This window comes from Piliocolobus tephrosceles, chromosome 3 (genome assembly GCF_002776525.5).
Source record: "Piliocolobus tephrosceles isolate RC106 chromosome 3, ASM277652v3, whole genome shotgun sequence".
Taxonomy (NCBI): Eukaryota; Metazoa; Chordata; class Mammalia; order Primates; family Cercopithecidae; genus Piliocolobus; species Piliocolobus tephrosceles.
In genome coordinates, this window is record NC_045436.1 from 169,675,305 (window position 1) to 169,691,794 (window position 16,490).

General features: G+C 36.2%; 1 protein-coding gene across 3 annotated transcripts in view; it reads left to right on the forward strand.

The window, feature by feature from the left end:
* Nucleotides 1-16,490, forward strand: part of TAPT1 (transmembrane anterior posterior transformation 1) — a 66,012-nt gene that overhangs the window by 36,573 nt on the left and 12,949 nt on the right. For all 3 annotated transcript variants that reach the window (XR_002730600.1, XM_023206952.1, XM_023206953.1), the window contains 7 exons: nucleotides 1,709-1,844; nucleotides 3,192-3,289; nucleotides 3,466-3,535; nucleotides 10,960-11,040; nucleotides 14,371-14,480; nucleotides 15,837-15,896; nucleotides 16,292-16,360. Coding sequence is in view for 2 of the 3 variants with exons in the window: in XM_023206952.1 (XP_023062720.1) it covers nucleotides 1,709-1,844; nucleotides 3,192-3,289; nucleotides 3,466-3,535; nucleotides 10,960-11,040; nucleotides 14,371-14,480; nucleotides 15,837-15,896; nucleotides 16,292-16,360 (624 nt within the window). In the remaining variant the exon portion in view is untranslated. The remainder of the gene's footprint in view (nucleotides 1-1,708; nucleotides 1,845-3,191; nucleotides 3,290-3,465; nucleotides 3,536-10,959; nucleotides 11,041-14,370; nucleotides 14,481-15,836; nucleotides 15,897-16,291; nucleotides 16,361-16,490) is intronic.

Here is a 16,490-nt window from a genome sequence, read left to right on the forward strand (position 1 = left end):
GGGGTGGATGGGAATAAAGTTCCTGAAACAGAATAGCTCATCTTGTTCTTCCTTCCTTCTCATAGAAAGAGCCTAGACCTCATTCGCTATTCCCCTCTGCTCTCTGCCTTGCTCTGATCACCACTGCCCTTGTAGTCTCTCCTTTGTAGGCTTTCCATCTTAGGAGATTGGAAAGTGCGAGGGTTTCTCCCTGTTCCCTGACTTACAAAGCCCTCTCAAGGTAGTAGAAGTATTGTTACCAGAAAATAGGCCAAGAAAAAGGATCCATGAATTGCTGATTAAAATGATTTATATACATATTCATATTGTAGACCGTAATTGATGAAGCGGCTTAAACACAGTGGATGAGAGTCCATGCTCTGGTCTAGAGGCAAACCACCTCTGACCAAATCCTGGTCCTTCCTTTATTACCTCGTTATCCTGGACATAGTTACTGTTGCTGAATATCTCTAATCCTCAGTTTCTCATCTGTAAAGTGGAGACACTAGGGAGATTATGAGGATTAAATAGACCCCACATAGAAAGGGTTTAGTACAATATCAGGCCCATGGTAGGAGCTCCCTAAATGGTAGCTGTTATTCATTCAGCAGATCTTTAGTTGGCACTTGCTGCATGCCAAGCATCTTAGACCCTGAATACTCACAGGTGAACCAGCCTTTTCTCATGGAGCTTATATTCTACAGGTGAGAGACAGACAATAAACAAGGAGATATTAGGAAATGATATATTGTATGATGAAAAAGAACAGACTAATGCAGCAGAGACCATAGGAGCCACAAGAGATTGGATAGTCTAGGAAAAGGCCTCTGTTAGGATGTGGCATTCAAACTGAATCCTGACTATCATGCCCTCCTTTTCTCCGTTTTATGTGTCACTTTTTACTTGTTATACTGTATTCAAGGAGATTGATACCGGAAAATATGGTAAGGAAGTAAATCTGCATATTTTATTCCGTATAATAAACCTTAAAAAAATACAGTTACCATTGTTTGCAAACATTAGATATGAGTAGGCCAAATGATATATTTGTCCTAAATTTGAATCCTGAGTTTGAATTTAAAGTGGTAAAACCAGAGGAACCATGATTTTGATGTGCTCACCCCCCCCACTTTTTTTTTTAATTTATTGTTGTTGTTGTTGAGACAGAGCCTCACTTTGTCACCCAGGCTGGAGTGCAGTGGCGCAATCTCAGCTCACTGAAGCTCCGCCTCCCGGGTTCATGCCATTCTCCTGCCTCAGCCTCCCGAGTAGCTGGGACTACAGGCGCCCGCCACCACGCCCGCCTAATTTTTTGTATTTTTCGTAGAGACGACTTTTCACTGTGTTAGCCAGGGTGGTCTCAATCTCCTGACCTCATGATCCACCTGCCTCGGCCTCCCAAAGTGCTGGGATTACAGGCGTGAGCCACCACACCTGGCCAGATGTGCCCACCCCTTTTATTTTTGCCACTATTTAAGACTTTCTTTGTTACAAACATAGCTAATTAGACAGTCTGATTGAAATTCTATACATATTTTAGCACTTACTATTTGTTAAAGAATAAAGAAATGTGAGTGAATAAGTAAACAAATATCTTCACTCTTTAGCTTGCCTTCTACTAGGATTTTAAATCCTAGTAGATCTCCAGGATTTGAGCTATATCTCAATTTTAATGACATATTTAAATGGAATATTAAGAAACATCTTACAAGTCATTTTTCTTTTTTAGGTAGCTGATCGTCTGTTTTCATCTTTTGGACAAGATATATTAGATGCTCTCTATTGGACAGCAACAGAACCTAAAGAAAGAAAAAGAGCCCACATTGGGGTGATTCCTCACTTTTTCATGGCTGTTCTCTATGTCTGTATCCTTATAGACTTACTGGAAATTTCCAACAGTTAATGCATAGTCCACTTTATTTTATTTGGTTAGCCATTTCATAGATTTAAAGACATATAGATAATGTATGTATCCTGAAGATTAATGTGAAATATCTGGGTTCTGTTGAGAAATTGGTTGTCATAATTGTAATTAATTTAAGGAGCCTCAGGTATGCATTATTCTTTGAGCTGCTGGAAAACAGTTCTATTTGCAGTGTAACTGATTATAAGGAAGAATTTTATAATAAAAAGGCAGCATATTTTTATACATACATTACATTTACATAGATCTATGTAATTTTTCATACTTACATTAGAATTTTTCTTGAAGTTATCTTAAATCCAGGAATTCTTTTTTATAACCTTGGGCTTAAAATGCATAGAATTTATCTAAAAGCAAAATGTGAAATTGGTTGGGAGGAGTTTTGGTGGTTTTGTGTGTTTGTGTATTCATCCCTGGCTTAAAGCTTTTCTATTGGAGAGTAAATGCTTTATTATATAAGCAGTGTACATGTTTGTGTGTACCCCTACATATTTATAACACACGTTCCTGCTTTTAAGTTCCATGTGAAGTCAGGACTCATTCACAAGAATGTGTCACTTTTTTTTTTTCTATCTCTGTAAGAGTGACACTTGAAAGAAATTGGGTTAATACTTGGAAAGTTAAAGAACCAAGTGGGAAGATACCTGTGAGGGTAGAAGCTTGTTCCAGTTTTAATGGAGTAAAGCAGTTACCACTCTTAGATATAAATTAACTATTCTGTATGTAATACAAATGTAATTCTGCAGTTTATGGATATCTTCAAAATGACATATGAAAAAGAATCTTAATTATCAGATATTTCTTACTGCCTTACATTCCACATTTCCTGAAGAATCAGGGAAGAAAATCACTTCCAGACATAGTTTGTGCTTTCTTTTTTACATTGCAAATTATCTTACTTCAGAATGTGTATTTCTTAGTCTCTTTTTTCAGTATTTACCATAATTTATTCCATTTACTTAACAAACTTTTTTGAGGGCCTATTTCCTGAGCACTGTGCCAAGTGCCAGAGATACGGAAAGAACAAAACAACCCTGTTCCAAAGGATTCATGGTCTAAATAAATGAATGTGTAGAGGTACATTTCCACTTTTGTTCATTTCATGTGGATATCCTGTCAAATTTATATCAACTATAGCTAATAGGGAAATTATGAAGATAATACAATGCTTACGTAAGACGATTTAGAAAAGAAAGTCATCTTCTTTATTATTCACTTTCAAAATTTTGTAGTATTATCAGTAATAATATGAAAGCAAATTTAAGTTTTTTCCTTGACCTTCTATTAGTTTTGCATGCAATTCTTATAATGGTTCAAGCAACAACTCTCAATGTAGCTTTTAACTCACACAACAAGTCTTTGCTTACTATCATGATGTCTAATAATGTAAGTATGAGATTTATCTTACATTTTTGAAGGTATACGGGCATTTCAGCTGCAATACTCTGGGTGGGATAAAATTCTTTGTTCTATATGTTGCTCTCCCGGAAGTTTTATAGGAAGCAAGTCCAGTTTTTAAACTGTTATAATCATAAAGATGATATTTCTGTTTACTGTTTCAGTTTGTTGAAATTAAAGGAAGTGTTTTCAAGAAGTTTGAAAAGAACAATCTCTTTCAAATGTCAAATAGTGGTATGTACGATTAGCTTCTACTTGAAGTTCTGTGCGGTATTTTGCAGTTCATTCTGAAATCCTAATGGCACATTTTCTCTGGGCCACTGTTTCTTTAACTTAAACTGTACTTTCTCTTACGCGATCTACATCTTTACTAGGTTTTCTTATCTTTGGTTACTGTAATCACAAGATGTTTGAGATAAAAAATTAGAAACATTTGTGTAGCACCATACAATACTTTGAGAAGCTTCTTAATAATCTGGAAATTTCTCTGAAGTGGGTGGTATTATTCCATTTTATAGATGTGAAAACTGAAACACAGAGAAAATAATTTGACTTCTCCACAGTCACATAGCTTCTAGGAGAATTGTGACTGTGAATCTCAGAATGTCTCGAAGTCCTTAGCTTTTTTAGTTATTATTTACTGCCTTCATTCTAATCCTAAAAACTGTGAAGGGACAAAATTTTTTGCCTGGAGTTGGTGTCTTACATAGTTTTTGAAAGCCAGAGCAGAATAGTGTAGTGGATCATGGAGCCCTCAAGAACAGTCCCAGGGGCTCTACCAGGGAGTGTGCTCAGAGTCAAAAGTGTTTTCACAAGAATATGAAGACATTATTCATCTCTTCTGCCATGGTGACATTTGCACAAGTCATGAAAAAATGGTGGTGTTTTAGCATGAATCCAGACAGATGTACAATAGAGAGGATCCCTAAAGAAACCTGGCTTGATGTCCTTGAGGAAGGTGAGGCGTATCACGGGGGAGGCGCGTGGGCTGGTTGTAGATAAGAGCACACATGGCTCATCCGAACCAGTGCTTGTCAGAGTTTTTGCTTCTGGGACCCTTTTACATGCTTCAGAAAGTATGACCCAGATAGTAAAACCCCGTCTCTACTAAAAATACCAAAATTAGCTGGGCGTGGTGGCAGGTGCCTGTCACTCTATAGCTGTAATCCTAGCTACGGACTCTACTCTGTAGCTGTAATCTAGCTACAGAGGGGAGACTGAGGCAGGAGAATTGCTTGAACCTGGGAGGCAGAGGTTGCAGTGAGCCGAGATCGCACCAGAGCACTCCAGCCTAGGTAACTAGAGCGAAACTCCATCTCAAAAAAAAAAAAAGTATGATGATCCCAAAGGACTTTTATTTATATGGATTATGTCTCTCGCTATTTACCATATTTGAAATTAAAACTGGGAAGTTTTAATAAAAATATTACATGCTTACAAAAATAACGTTTCAATAAAAAAGATATTTTCTAAAACAAAATTTAGTGAGAAGAGTTTCTGAACAAGTAATGCTGGAATAGTTGGATAAAGGTTAAAAAAAAGAACTTTGGCCCCTCCCTTGCCCAAGAAAATTAATTCATTGTGGTTCATAACCCTAAACATAAATGCTAAAATTATAAAACTTCTAGAACAAAATATAGGAGAATACATTCACAACCTTGGTCTAGGCAAACATTTTTAGAGACCACACAAAAAGTACTAACTATAAAACAAAAGAGAGAAACTGGACTTCTTCAAAATTAAAATGTAGGATCATAAAATTTAAAAAGTGAAAAGATCAGCCACAGTACTAAGAGAAAAGATTTGAGATGCATTTATCTGACGATAGATTTTTTTTTGTTTGTTTTCTGAATATATAACAAACTACCAATCAATAATGAAAGGACAATCCAGTTTTAAAATGGGGAAAAGGCTTGAACAGACATTTCACAAAAGAAAATCTATAAATGTCCAATAAGGTCATGAAAAGCTGCTCAGCATTATTAGGGAAAATGTCACTGGAGAAAGGCAAAGTAAAGCCATAATGAGATAGCACTGCACACCCTCCAGAGTGGCTACTCTTGTAGCCTGACAGTACCACAAGTTAGTGAGGATATGGATTAACTGGCACTCATGCATCGATGGCGTGAGTGTAAAGTATTACAACTGCTGTTTTTGGCCATTTCTTACACAGTTAAATGTTCACTTGCCCTGTAATTCAGTGCTGTTCTTAATAGGACTTCTTGCAAGAATTATTATGGCAACTTTGTTCATACTAGCCAAAAACTGGAAACAAGCCAAATACCTATCAATAGGAAAATAAACAAATTGTATATCCATACCGTAGAATACTACTCAGCAATTAAAGGTAAAAGAATGAACTCTTAATAGTGTCAACTATGTACGTCTCAGAAGCATTATGTTGAGCAGAAAAGCCAGACACAAAAGTATACATAATGTATTTCGTTTATGTGAAGCTTATGATCAGAAAGAATTCATTTATGATGATAGGAATAAGAGAGGTTGCTTATTGGACATTTGGATTGACTAAGGGGACTCAAAGGAGCTTTCTGGATGATGGAACTTCTTTCTATATTAAGGGCTTGGTGTCACAAGTCATGCATTGATCAGAACTCATCACATTATATACTTAAGATCTGTGCAGGCCGGGCGCAGTGGCTCACGCCTGTAATCCCAGCCCTTTGGGAGGCTGAGGCGGGCGGATCACGAGGTCAGGAGATCGAGACCATCCTGGCTAACCCGGTGAAACCCCGTCTCTACTGAAAATGCAAAAAATTAGCTGGGCGTGGTGGCGGGTGCCTGTAGTCTCAGCTACTTGGGAGGCTGAGGCAGGAGAATGGCGTGAACCCGGGAGGCAGAGCTTGCAGTGAGCCGAGATCGTGCCACTACACTCCAGCCTGGGCAACTGAGCAAGACTCCGTCTCAAAAAAAAAAAAAAAAATCTGTGCATTTCACTGTATGTAAATTTTACCTGTATATTAGACAAGGAAAATAATGGCGTATGAATATGTTAAAACAAGTTACAGGAGATTTGAAAACTAAGCAAGGAACGAAAAGAACAAATGGAAAACTTGAACATAAAGCCTAGATGATTCTATGAGGCCATGCTGGACCTGACTCTCAAAGCTCTGAGGGGCAGTTCGTGTTCTTACTGCTTATTAATGTTCCTCACCTTTCAAGTGCAGACTGCCAAGCGTCGTGAATTAGAAATGAAAGAGGAAGGAGGGAAGGTACTAAATTATAGAATACTTTGCTTCAGTAGTTAACCATGAGTAAATTGATTCAGCTGTAAGCATTTCATTTGTTGTAGAAACCATGGTTTTTTAAAATTAATTCATATTGGTAACCTCCTTTGGGTAAGCACTGTTTTTATAGAGACTTAAACTAGACACGCAAATCTTAAGTTTTAAGGGTTTTCAATCCTTATGTATAAAAGCCTCAAAATTATGAGGAGGAAATTGTGAATGTTTTTAACCTTATGGCCAGCATGTTGATGTAATTAATACCCCTTTTCATTTTTATAAATGGGTTCCCCAGAATTCCAACCTCTTAGCTTAGATTAGGGATTCGATATTTGAGTTTTAAGAAAACACTGGGAAAAAAATTATATAATGATCAGGTTTGCATTATCAGTTTACAGGAAATTTGGACTTTATTTTGGCTTAAAATGATTACTACTTAGCACCAAAAAAAATTACCTTTTGCTGTAAGCAAAGTAGCTCGTGTTACAATGCAGGGTGGTCTGCATTGTACCCTTTAGGAGTTTTATAAGAAATTAACTTTACCTGGGCCGGGCACAGTGGCTCAGGCCTGTAATCCCAGCACTTTGGAAGGCCAAGGCAGGCAGATCATGAGGTCAGGAGATCGAGACCATCCTGCCTAACACGGTGAAACCCCATCTCTACTAAAAATACAAAAAAAAAAAAAATTAGCCGGGCGTGGTGGCGGGTGCCTGTAGTCCCAGCTGCTCGGGAGGCTGAGGCAGGAGAATGGCCTGAACCTGGGAGGCAGAGCTTGCAGTAAGCCGAGATTGCGCCAGTGCACTCCAGCCTGGGTGACAGAGCGAGACTCTGTCTCAAAAAAAAGAGAACTTAAGAAAAAAAAATTCTAGGCAATCTTGCTAACATTACATGTAACATTCAGCTATTAAAATGGAAAGAGCAGGAGTCACCACTCTTAATATGAATATGTTGCCTCTTTCATATGCTTCAGTAGTAGTTACTTAATGAGAGCCAGTCAGCGATACTCATATTGGCTGTTTTTTTCTTATGAATTTTCCTATGAATTTTTTCTCCATCAGAAGTTGAGTTGCCAGATACATAGGGTAAGTTTTAGTCCTTCGTGCTGATTTAATATAGAAGACTTCATGGAGAAATCCGAGAGTAACTTTACCCCTTTCAGTGGTAACTCACCGTATATTTTCTTTGGAGGAATTGCCTGAGGACATGTGAAAAGTAGTTTAGTTAATAAAACCAGATTTTTAACAACTTATTCTTTTCTTCACTTCATTTTAACATAAGCATCAGCTGAATGTGGAACCCCAGTCTTTCTGGTTTGCATTCTTGAGATGAAGAATTTTAGGTAGATTTTTACCCATTGGTAATGTGAACTGTGCATTTGGAAAGGTCCTTCAGAAGTTAGGTTGTCTGGAGTAAGCTTATAGCTCACTTAACACTCTTAGAAGCCTGCAAAGCTGCAATAAATATGGATGTTTATTGGAAATAGTCACTCATTTTATATTTAAAATGTGACTGCAAATATGTTAAAGTATATCCCTGTTAGTGGTAATATAGCAAGGAAAAATCTGAATATCAGACATATTTAAAAGCATTAATACCAGTGTTTTTAAGCTTCTTGATAAAGGTTAGGAGAAAACATTCTTAGAAATTTTAATTTTTAATCAATGTAAGTTCAGTTCTAATCCAAACCCTGACTATTCTGAAGATGAGATATGGTATAAATATGTTGCTGATTGCATTATTTTAGATTATCAGTATCAGACTCTGTTATTCTCATAGAAATTTTATTTTTTTTTTATATCTTCTTTGGAGACACTTAAAATTTGGGTGTTTTTTAACTCAAATTTTAAAAGTCAAATCTTGATTTTATAATGTCTATGTAAAACATTTAAATGTAAAAGTTGTGAAAGTGTAAGAATGAAACTTTCAAAAAAATCTTCACATAACAGCCTCATCTTTATAGTTAGATATAGTTTTATATCTTTATCTTATCAAATAAAGATATAGTTAATTTTTATGGTGTCACTTTTTAATATTTAAGTTTGCCATCCTTCACATACTTCATCTTATAAAATTGCATTTATTTACCAAATTTATCCATTTTTATTAATCTCTTTTTTTGGAATAGTCTGCTTTTTTTTTGGAATAGTCTGCTTTTCTAAAATTTGTTTTGGGCTGGGCACAGTGGCTCACACCTGTAATCCCAGTACTTTGGGAGGCCAAAGTGGGCGGATCACCTGAGATCAGGAACTGGAGACCAGCCTGGGCAACATGGTGGAACCCTGTCTACTAAAAATACAAAAATTAGCCGGGCATGGTGGCGCATGCCTGTAATCCCAGCTACTCCGGAGGCTGAGGTAGAAGAATCGCTTGAACCCGGGAAGTAGAGGCTGCAGTGAGCCGAGATCGTGCTGCACTCCAGCCTGGGAGACAAAGCAAGACTCTTGTCTCAAAAAAATAAGAAATCATAAAAAATAAAACAATCTGTTTTGCCTTAAATATACCTTTAATGAGATAGGTTTTTCCCCTTTCATCAGTATCCTTAGGAATGAAATTATTGCAGTTTTCTCTATACTTGCAGCTGCCATGTGCCCAAAAATCAAATACAGTTAGATTAATTCTACAGTAGTTTTGCTTTGTTATATTAGAGTTTAGAAAAGTTACTTTGGCTCATTTCAAATAGTGTTTTAAATTTCTCAAGGCCATTTATTTTCAGATAATTCTGTAATGAAACAAGTCTATATTACATATTCATGTTTGGGAAGTATCAAAAATAAATACGTTTCATTGTTAAATTCATTTATGGAAATTAGAAAGGACTTAGCACACATATAGGTACAGCTTTGTGAATAATTCTACAAAATTCCAATTAAAGATACATTGGCAAATTTAACCCCATGAATTAAGATCCACAGTTAGCTGTAGTAACAAAGAATATATTTTGTGTCAGACTTTGATGGAACTTATTCTAGGGCAGACTTTTCTTAGTTTCCTTCAACCTGTATCCTCTTTTGACATCACAGAATAAATTAAACGTGATCTAGAACGAATCAAAACAGGTGCACCTGAAAACTCTGCGTGGACTTGCTCCGGAGGTGCCCTACCTCCTAAGGAGGCACCTCAGTGCTTGGTACCTTGAGACTCACTGTGCCCTGAGCTCACACTCCAAAATGCAGTACTGCATAATGAATGGTGCTTCAGCTTTGGAAGTAGCAAGCAAGTAGTGCCCACTGAGCTTTGAGGGAGTGAAGGCACAGCTCAGACCCATCACTAATAAGGAGTTGAGCTACCCTGGAAAAGATGGTACCAGCAACTGACTGGAAGAGCTTAAGGAGGTAGGGAAGGTACAGAGAGTAAAGGCCAACTCGCTTATAGAGAAGGGAGTTTTGCTGTGGAGTAAAAGTTTTTAATCACATTGCTAGAGAATAATGAGGAAAGGTGGAAGTAAGAAAAGAGAAGCAAAGACAGTCCCATGAATTACATCAGGATGAAATTGAAATTCAGAGCACTTATAGGAGGCGCACCATGGCTGAATGATATCCGTGAGGCTTGCAATTACGGAGGCATTGGGAAAGTAGGGAAATGACAACAGACTGTAAAAAAACTTTTGAGTTGGGTTGTTATATGAGTGAGTGTTTCTGGTCACAGTCCCTACTGTTACACAGACACACATACATGGGTGTGCCACTCTTAACTGCAGACAAATTTATTTCATCCCATTTCTTGATTACATAGTATCTTAGACTATGAGAAAGTTAACAGCTTAAAAAGTGAAATGTGTACACTGGCCTTTAGCAATAATTCAGTGATTTGATTTTATTAAATTCATTCCACCTAATCTCAGCACGTAGTTATTAGTTTATGGTAAATATTATGAAGCCCAATTTGGGGTTATTTTCCCTCAAGTTCTACCTACACCCCAAGAAATGCTATTGTAATAGCAGGATTCTCTCAGCTAAAGGACTCATCAGTTCAGTAATTGTGTACTATTTACCAGATTGGAAATAGTCTGGGATTTTATACAGGGATTTTATTACCCAAAGTCTTTAATTTTACTCTTTGCTTCTATTTTTTCTTCTGTAAAATGGAAACAGTTGTCATGTGTCCCCAGAGACCATTGGAGGAATCTAATGACCCAGTCTGAGCAGTTTGATGGTTTGAATACTTTTTGAAGTTTATAGAAAACTGGAATTTCCATACTAGAATTATGTTGGCAAAAGAAGTCAGTGGCTTACCAAGATAGCACCAACCTATATATATACACACACATATATATATATAAAGTTGTGTATTTATGGACATTTATACATTGTCTAATAATTTCATCATGTTCTAGCTAAAAGAATTATTTCCTATATGTACTTTATTGTGGTGTTTATATACACTACAGTACTTATATGTTGATTTTTTTTCTTTTAGATATTAAGGAACGATTCACAAATTATGTGCTTTTACTAATAGTGTGTCTAAGAAACATGGAACAGTTTTCTTGGAATCCAGGTAACTCACTCTTAACAAAACAATGTCTTATAATTTTTCTTCTAAGCCAAAATCATTCTTTTACACGGAGTAAAAAGAATATTGCAGAAAGCTTCAAAAGACTTTGGCTGTTTTACTGTTTGGGTGTTGGAGAAACAATCATCTGTCACATAATGACATTTCAGTCAACAATAGACCACATATACGACGGTGGTCCCATAGTTTCTAATGGACGTGAAAAATTCCTGTCACCCAGTCTCCCAGTGTGCTTTTCTGTGTTTAGACATGTTTGGATACACTTACCATTGTGTCACAGTTGCCTGCAATATTCAGAATGGTAATGTGCTGTACGGGTTTGTAGCCTAGGAGCAGTAGGTTATACCATATAGTCTGGGTGTGTGATTATACCATCTAGGTTTGTGTAAGTACCCTCTATGATGTTCACACAATGACAAAATTGACTAAAAACACATTTCTTAGAATGCGTCCCTGTTGCTGAGCGACACATGACAGTACCTGTTTCAGTAGAATGGATTGGGTATGTTTTCTGTGGTGTGGTGGGATGCTGTCATTTTCTATAAACCCCTCCGTGTCTCTGGAGCTGTATACTCAGTAGGTGAGTGCACCCTGTTATACCTGGCAGCTCTGAGCCTCTCTCTTTTTAACTGTAGTGTGCTTTAGTTACCTAAATCCAGAAAGATCATTTTCATCTTAGGGGTTGACCAGATGAACCTTTGCTCTTCCCTAACATTTATCTTTTACCCATTGATTAGCATGTTAAATAGGGGTAAATTAAATATAAAAAGTGAGGTGGAAATTTTGCTACTTAGGTGCATCTCTAAATTCAGGCTGACAGGAAATTGTCAAGATTCCATGAATTTTCATTATCCATTCAGTTAGCAGACATTCACTGAGCATATGCTAGTTTCTAGGCATAAGGGCAGGCACTGTGGCAAATGTAAAAAATAGTAAGACATTTGTAGGACTTACAGGCTAATTAAGGGGAGATGGGTAATTATAATGCTGAAGTGAGCTAAGTGGGAAATGATCAATTTCTCAGGTATCTCAAGTAATTTAGAGTTTTTGTTTGAATATCTGATGTTTTTGTTGGAATCTCATTCTTAAAGGATGAGACCATGTTTTAGATTTCATGTATTACTCCCAATATTATATATGTTATAGGCATTTATTAACTTACTAATTTATTTTAATTCATTGGTAATTTTCAAGTAACTGAAAAATCAAAAACATAAAATGAGAGATATGCTCTTGGAGATACATTTTCAGAAGTTTTTTTCGTAGAGAAACCATAAGATTAAATGATATCTGACAGCAGCTGGAGTAGGCTACCTGGCTTGTGGTAGAAAAGCCTCTTCCTCCACACACACAGCTAGATTCATTGAGTACCCAGATATTTTTCAGTGAATGGTGGTGTATTTCTTTATAACTAAGTCACCTAACAGGGTGTCCATGAAGGGCAGAGTGGGTATGTGTCACTGGTTCCAGTAGAGTACATGTAGGATCAGCAATTCCCAAAGCTGAGTGGTTAAAAGGAAAGACAAATAGTCTTTATGCCTCCTAGACAGCTGGATATTTGAAGTCATTCTCATTTATACTGTGACTTTTAATAAATTATCTTGCCTCCTTTATTAGTGCTATGGCAGATAATATGATAAAAGGAACACTTGCTTTTATTGATGAATTCACAATTTTCACTCTTTTTTTTAGGTTTATTAAAATTTCTTTAAAAAAAAAAACCAACAGAGTGCCATTTATGGAAGTTTGCTCTAAGTTCTCAGGGTCATGAGGAATATAAAAACAGCACTAGCCATTTTGTATGCCAGGAACATTGCTGTGCACCATTATCTCATTTAGTTCTCATAGTAATTAATTGTAGACACTTACTATCCTTACCTTGTGGTTGAGGAAGCTAGAATTTAGCTAATTAAGAAACTTGCCCTCTGCCAGTGATGTGGATTCAAAAAAAAACTTACCCAAGGTCATATAGCACTTAGTAGCAGAGCTTATTGGCGAAAGAGGTCCCTTGATTTCCAAAACTTGACGTGATGCCAGACTCACAGAAGCTGCCTACACTGTCAGCCGGGATAGCCCAGCTGTGTGGTCTCCATCCCATCCTCCGGCTACCTGGGTCTTGAGTTGCTGTGGGTCCTTGTCAGCGTTTCTCCCTATCTTTTTCTTGCTGTGTCCCACTCTTACATTCTTTTCCGAGTTCTTAGCAGGTTGTCTGTGGGTGTGTTTTATCAGGTCCCTGATACTGAATTGGCATTAAAATTTTTTTTAATTGATGCGTAATTTTCATAGTTTGGGTGTGCAAGTGATAATTTAATGTATTCGTATACTTTGTGAAGATCAAATCAGTGTACTTGGGATATCCATTACCTTAAATATTTGTCTTTTTGTTAGAACCAGTCAAATTCTTTTCTTCTACCTATTTTGAAATACACAGTAGATTATTGCAAACTACAGTTACCCTATTTATCTATCTAACACTAGGTCTTACTTGAATAGACATTTAAATGTGATAATGGTGAGCAAATTTATCAGGTTAACATCTGTATGAAAGTGAAACAAAGGATTGATCAATATCTTTAAGTTGTAGTGATCAAAGAAGGAGAAGATTGCTCATCTGCAAAGACTACAGCACATCTCTTCTAGCTATTTACTGTCACGTTGAGGCAGCTCTGGAATTAAAGGATTTTCTAAGGAACCGGCTTAATCTAGTCATCCCATCAGCATGTCAGCACGTAGGCTTCGAAAAGGCAGAGGCTCTCTGCTAAACCCCCGGAGCCCACATGTAAAGCAGTTCTTGGCACTTAGAAAGTAACGAATAAATATTTGGGTTTTTGTTGTTGTTATTGTTGTTTGAGACAGAGTCTTGCTCTGTTGCCCAGGCTGGAGCACAGTAGCGCCATCTCAGCTCTCTGCAACCTCCACCTCCCGGTTCCAAGGAATTCTCCTACCTCAGCCTCCCAAGTAGGCGGGACTACAGGTGCACACCACTACTCCTGGCTAATGTTTGTATTTTTAGTAGAGACGGGGTTTTGCCATTTTGGCCAGGCTGGTCTCAAACTCCTGACCTCAGGTAATCCAACATGCTGGGATTACAGGCGTGAGCCACTGTGCCAGGCCTGAACAAATATTTGTTGAATGAAGTATCCTTTAACTTGATACAGTATAGCTCTTTTGGTAAAGGTTATAATTGAATGCTAGTTCATCATTTACTGAAAATACAGTTTTGTTCTAGAGATTTCATATTTCTCTGGTCAAGCCTGTGATATGGATTCTGTTCATATTAAGATATTTCATTGTTTTTCTCTTTTCTATTTATAGATCATCTCTGGGTGTTGTTTCCAGATGTCTGTATGGTAATTGCATCAGAAATTGCCGTGGATATTGTAAAACATGCCTTTATCACCAAATTCAATGACATTACTGCAGATGTATGTATTTTGACATGCACTTCAATGTTTAAAGTTTACTTCTGTTGCTTAATTTTTAAAAGTTGTAGAATAATAGGAGTTTATTCATACTTTAAAGTCAGAATTATAATTTTAAGTTTCTAAAAATTATTACACTATTGAAAGTATTCTGTTTTAATATTAGGCAATGCTAATTCCATATCCTGGGGTAGAAGTATAGACCAGTCTGTAGTCAAAGTCACAGTGTCACTAACTCAAAATCATTCTGATCAGTTAACACTGTCATAATCTTGTTTAAAGACTTTAAAATCACATTGTTTCTATTTTAAAACTTAGACCATCAACACTTTTCTCTCTGGCTAGGTTTTTAAAATAATTTGTATTTAAAAATTGATTTTTTCCACAATTATGAATAGGTTCCTGGTAAGTTTTAGAAGACGAGAGCCTTACATTTTTCTGGTGGAAGTGTTTAAACTTTGGGAAATTTGTTTTATGTTTTAACCAGATGTTCTGGATAATTGCATATGAAACATAAGAAAGTTTCCTAATGTATTTCTCATTCCTGCCTCAGTCCCAAAATAAATAATAGTTCCACAGTTTTCTAGATTTTACTGGGTGGTGCTTTTAGTAACAGTCTCACAGTAATATTTGTTTTATTTCAAAAGGCAATTATTTAAAATAAAATGCAGTTGCAACAGCTATGATTCGGTTATGAGTTTCTGAATGTTTTAATATACTTAAAGTAAATAGTTTTGTACTTTTTTGTAAAGCACTGATAAAGTAATCTCACCGTTTACTTTCTCAGCTTTCTCAATGCAGAGTGATTCCCTTTTCATAGGATCATTTATTTAGCATCTGAAGTCAAAATTAATAGGCTTGATTGAGACACTTGTGCAATTTTTAGTGGAAATAATCATTCACAAGTGCCTTCATATTTACTATGTTCCCTAACTTAGTTTTATGTCTTTTTCAGCATTCATTTTTCTCAGAAGGCATTATTATGGTTAGATAAACAGTAATTTTTTAAAACTATTCATTTAATTTAAAATTTCAAAATTATTTTATATACATTACACTACTTAAAATAGTCACTCTTCCCCAAATTCCAAACTCTCAGGATCATAGTCATTGGACATTTATTCCTCTTTAAAGAAAAACCTTTAAAAGATCTATGAATGTTAAGAGTTCACGGGAATTAAGGTTACTTTTTACCTTTACTGTAGGAAAACAAATAGGGAAATTATGCGCAGATGTCTGCTTGGTTATTAGCACTTGTTCCTGGTTAATTATTAAACGTTTTTATTAATAAAATCTAAGTCTTTCTGCATGGTATATTTTTACTATATTACTTAATATTTCATTCTTATTTGTCTTTAGGTCTACAGTGAGTATAGAGCCAGTCTTGCTTTTGACCTTGTTAGCAGCCGACAGAAAAATGTGAGCATTTATCAAGGGCATAATCCGAAATTAACAAAGGCATAGTCTGAAATTAACTGAATAATGCTTAATTTAGCATGAAATATTAACTAAAGGAAAGCTACATAAACTGCCTACTTATCTCTGTTCTCAACACTAAATAAACATTTACAGATTAAGAATAATAGTAATACTTAACATTAAGTAGTGTATGCTCTTTGCAGCATTTTAAGTTATTCAACTTTGTATTTAAGACTTGTGAACATTTGGATTTCCACATCATTTTATAAGTGCCAGGTTCTGTTCTTGCTCCATAGCCTCACCTGTTTAGAACATTTGCTGGTAATAAGTGAATAGTGCTTTTAAAATGCTGTTTAAATCCCATAAATCTGAATCTTTTGCTCCTCTCTGTTCAGGCATACACTGATTACAGCGACTCTGTAGCACGGAGGATGGGTTTTATTCCTCTCCCACTAGCTGTTTTAGTAAGTACATACTTTTTAATGTTTTTTGTAACAAAGCCATCATCATAGAATATTAATAAATGGATTATTGATATGATTGTTTCAAAAGGACTTGATATAAAAATTAAGGGTAAATAACTTGGAAGAAAAT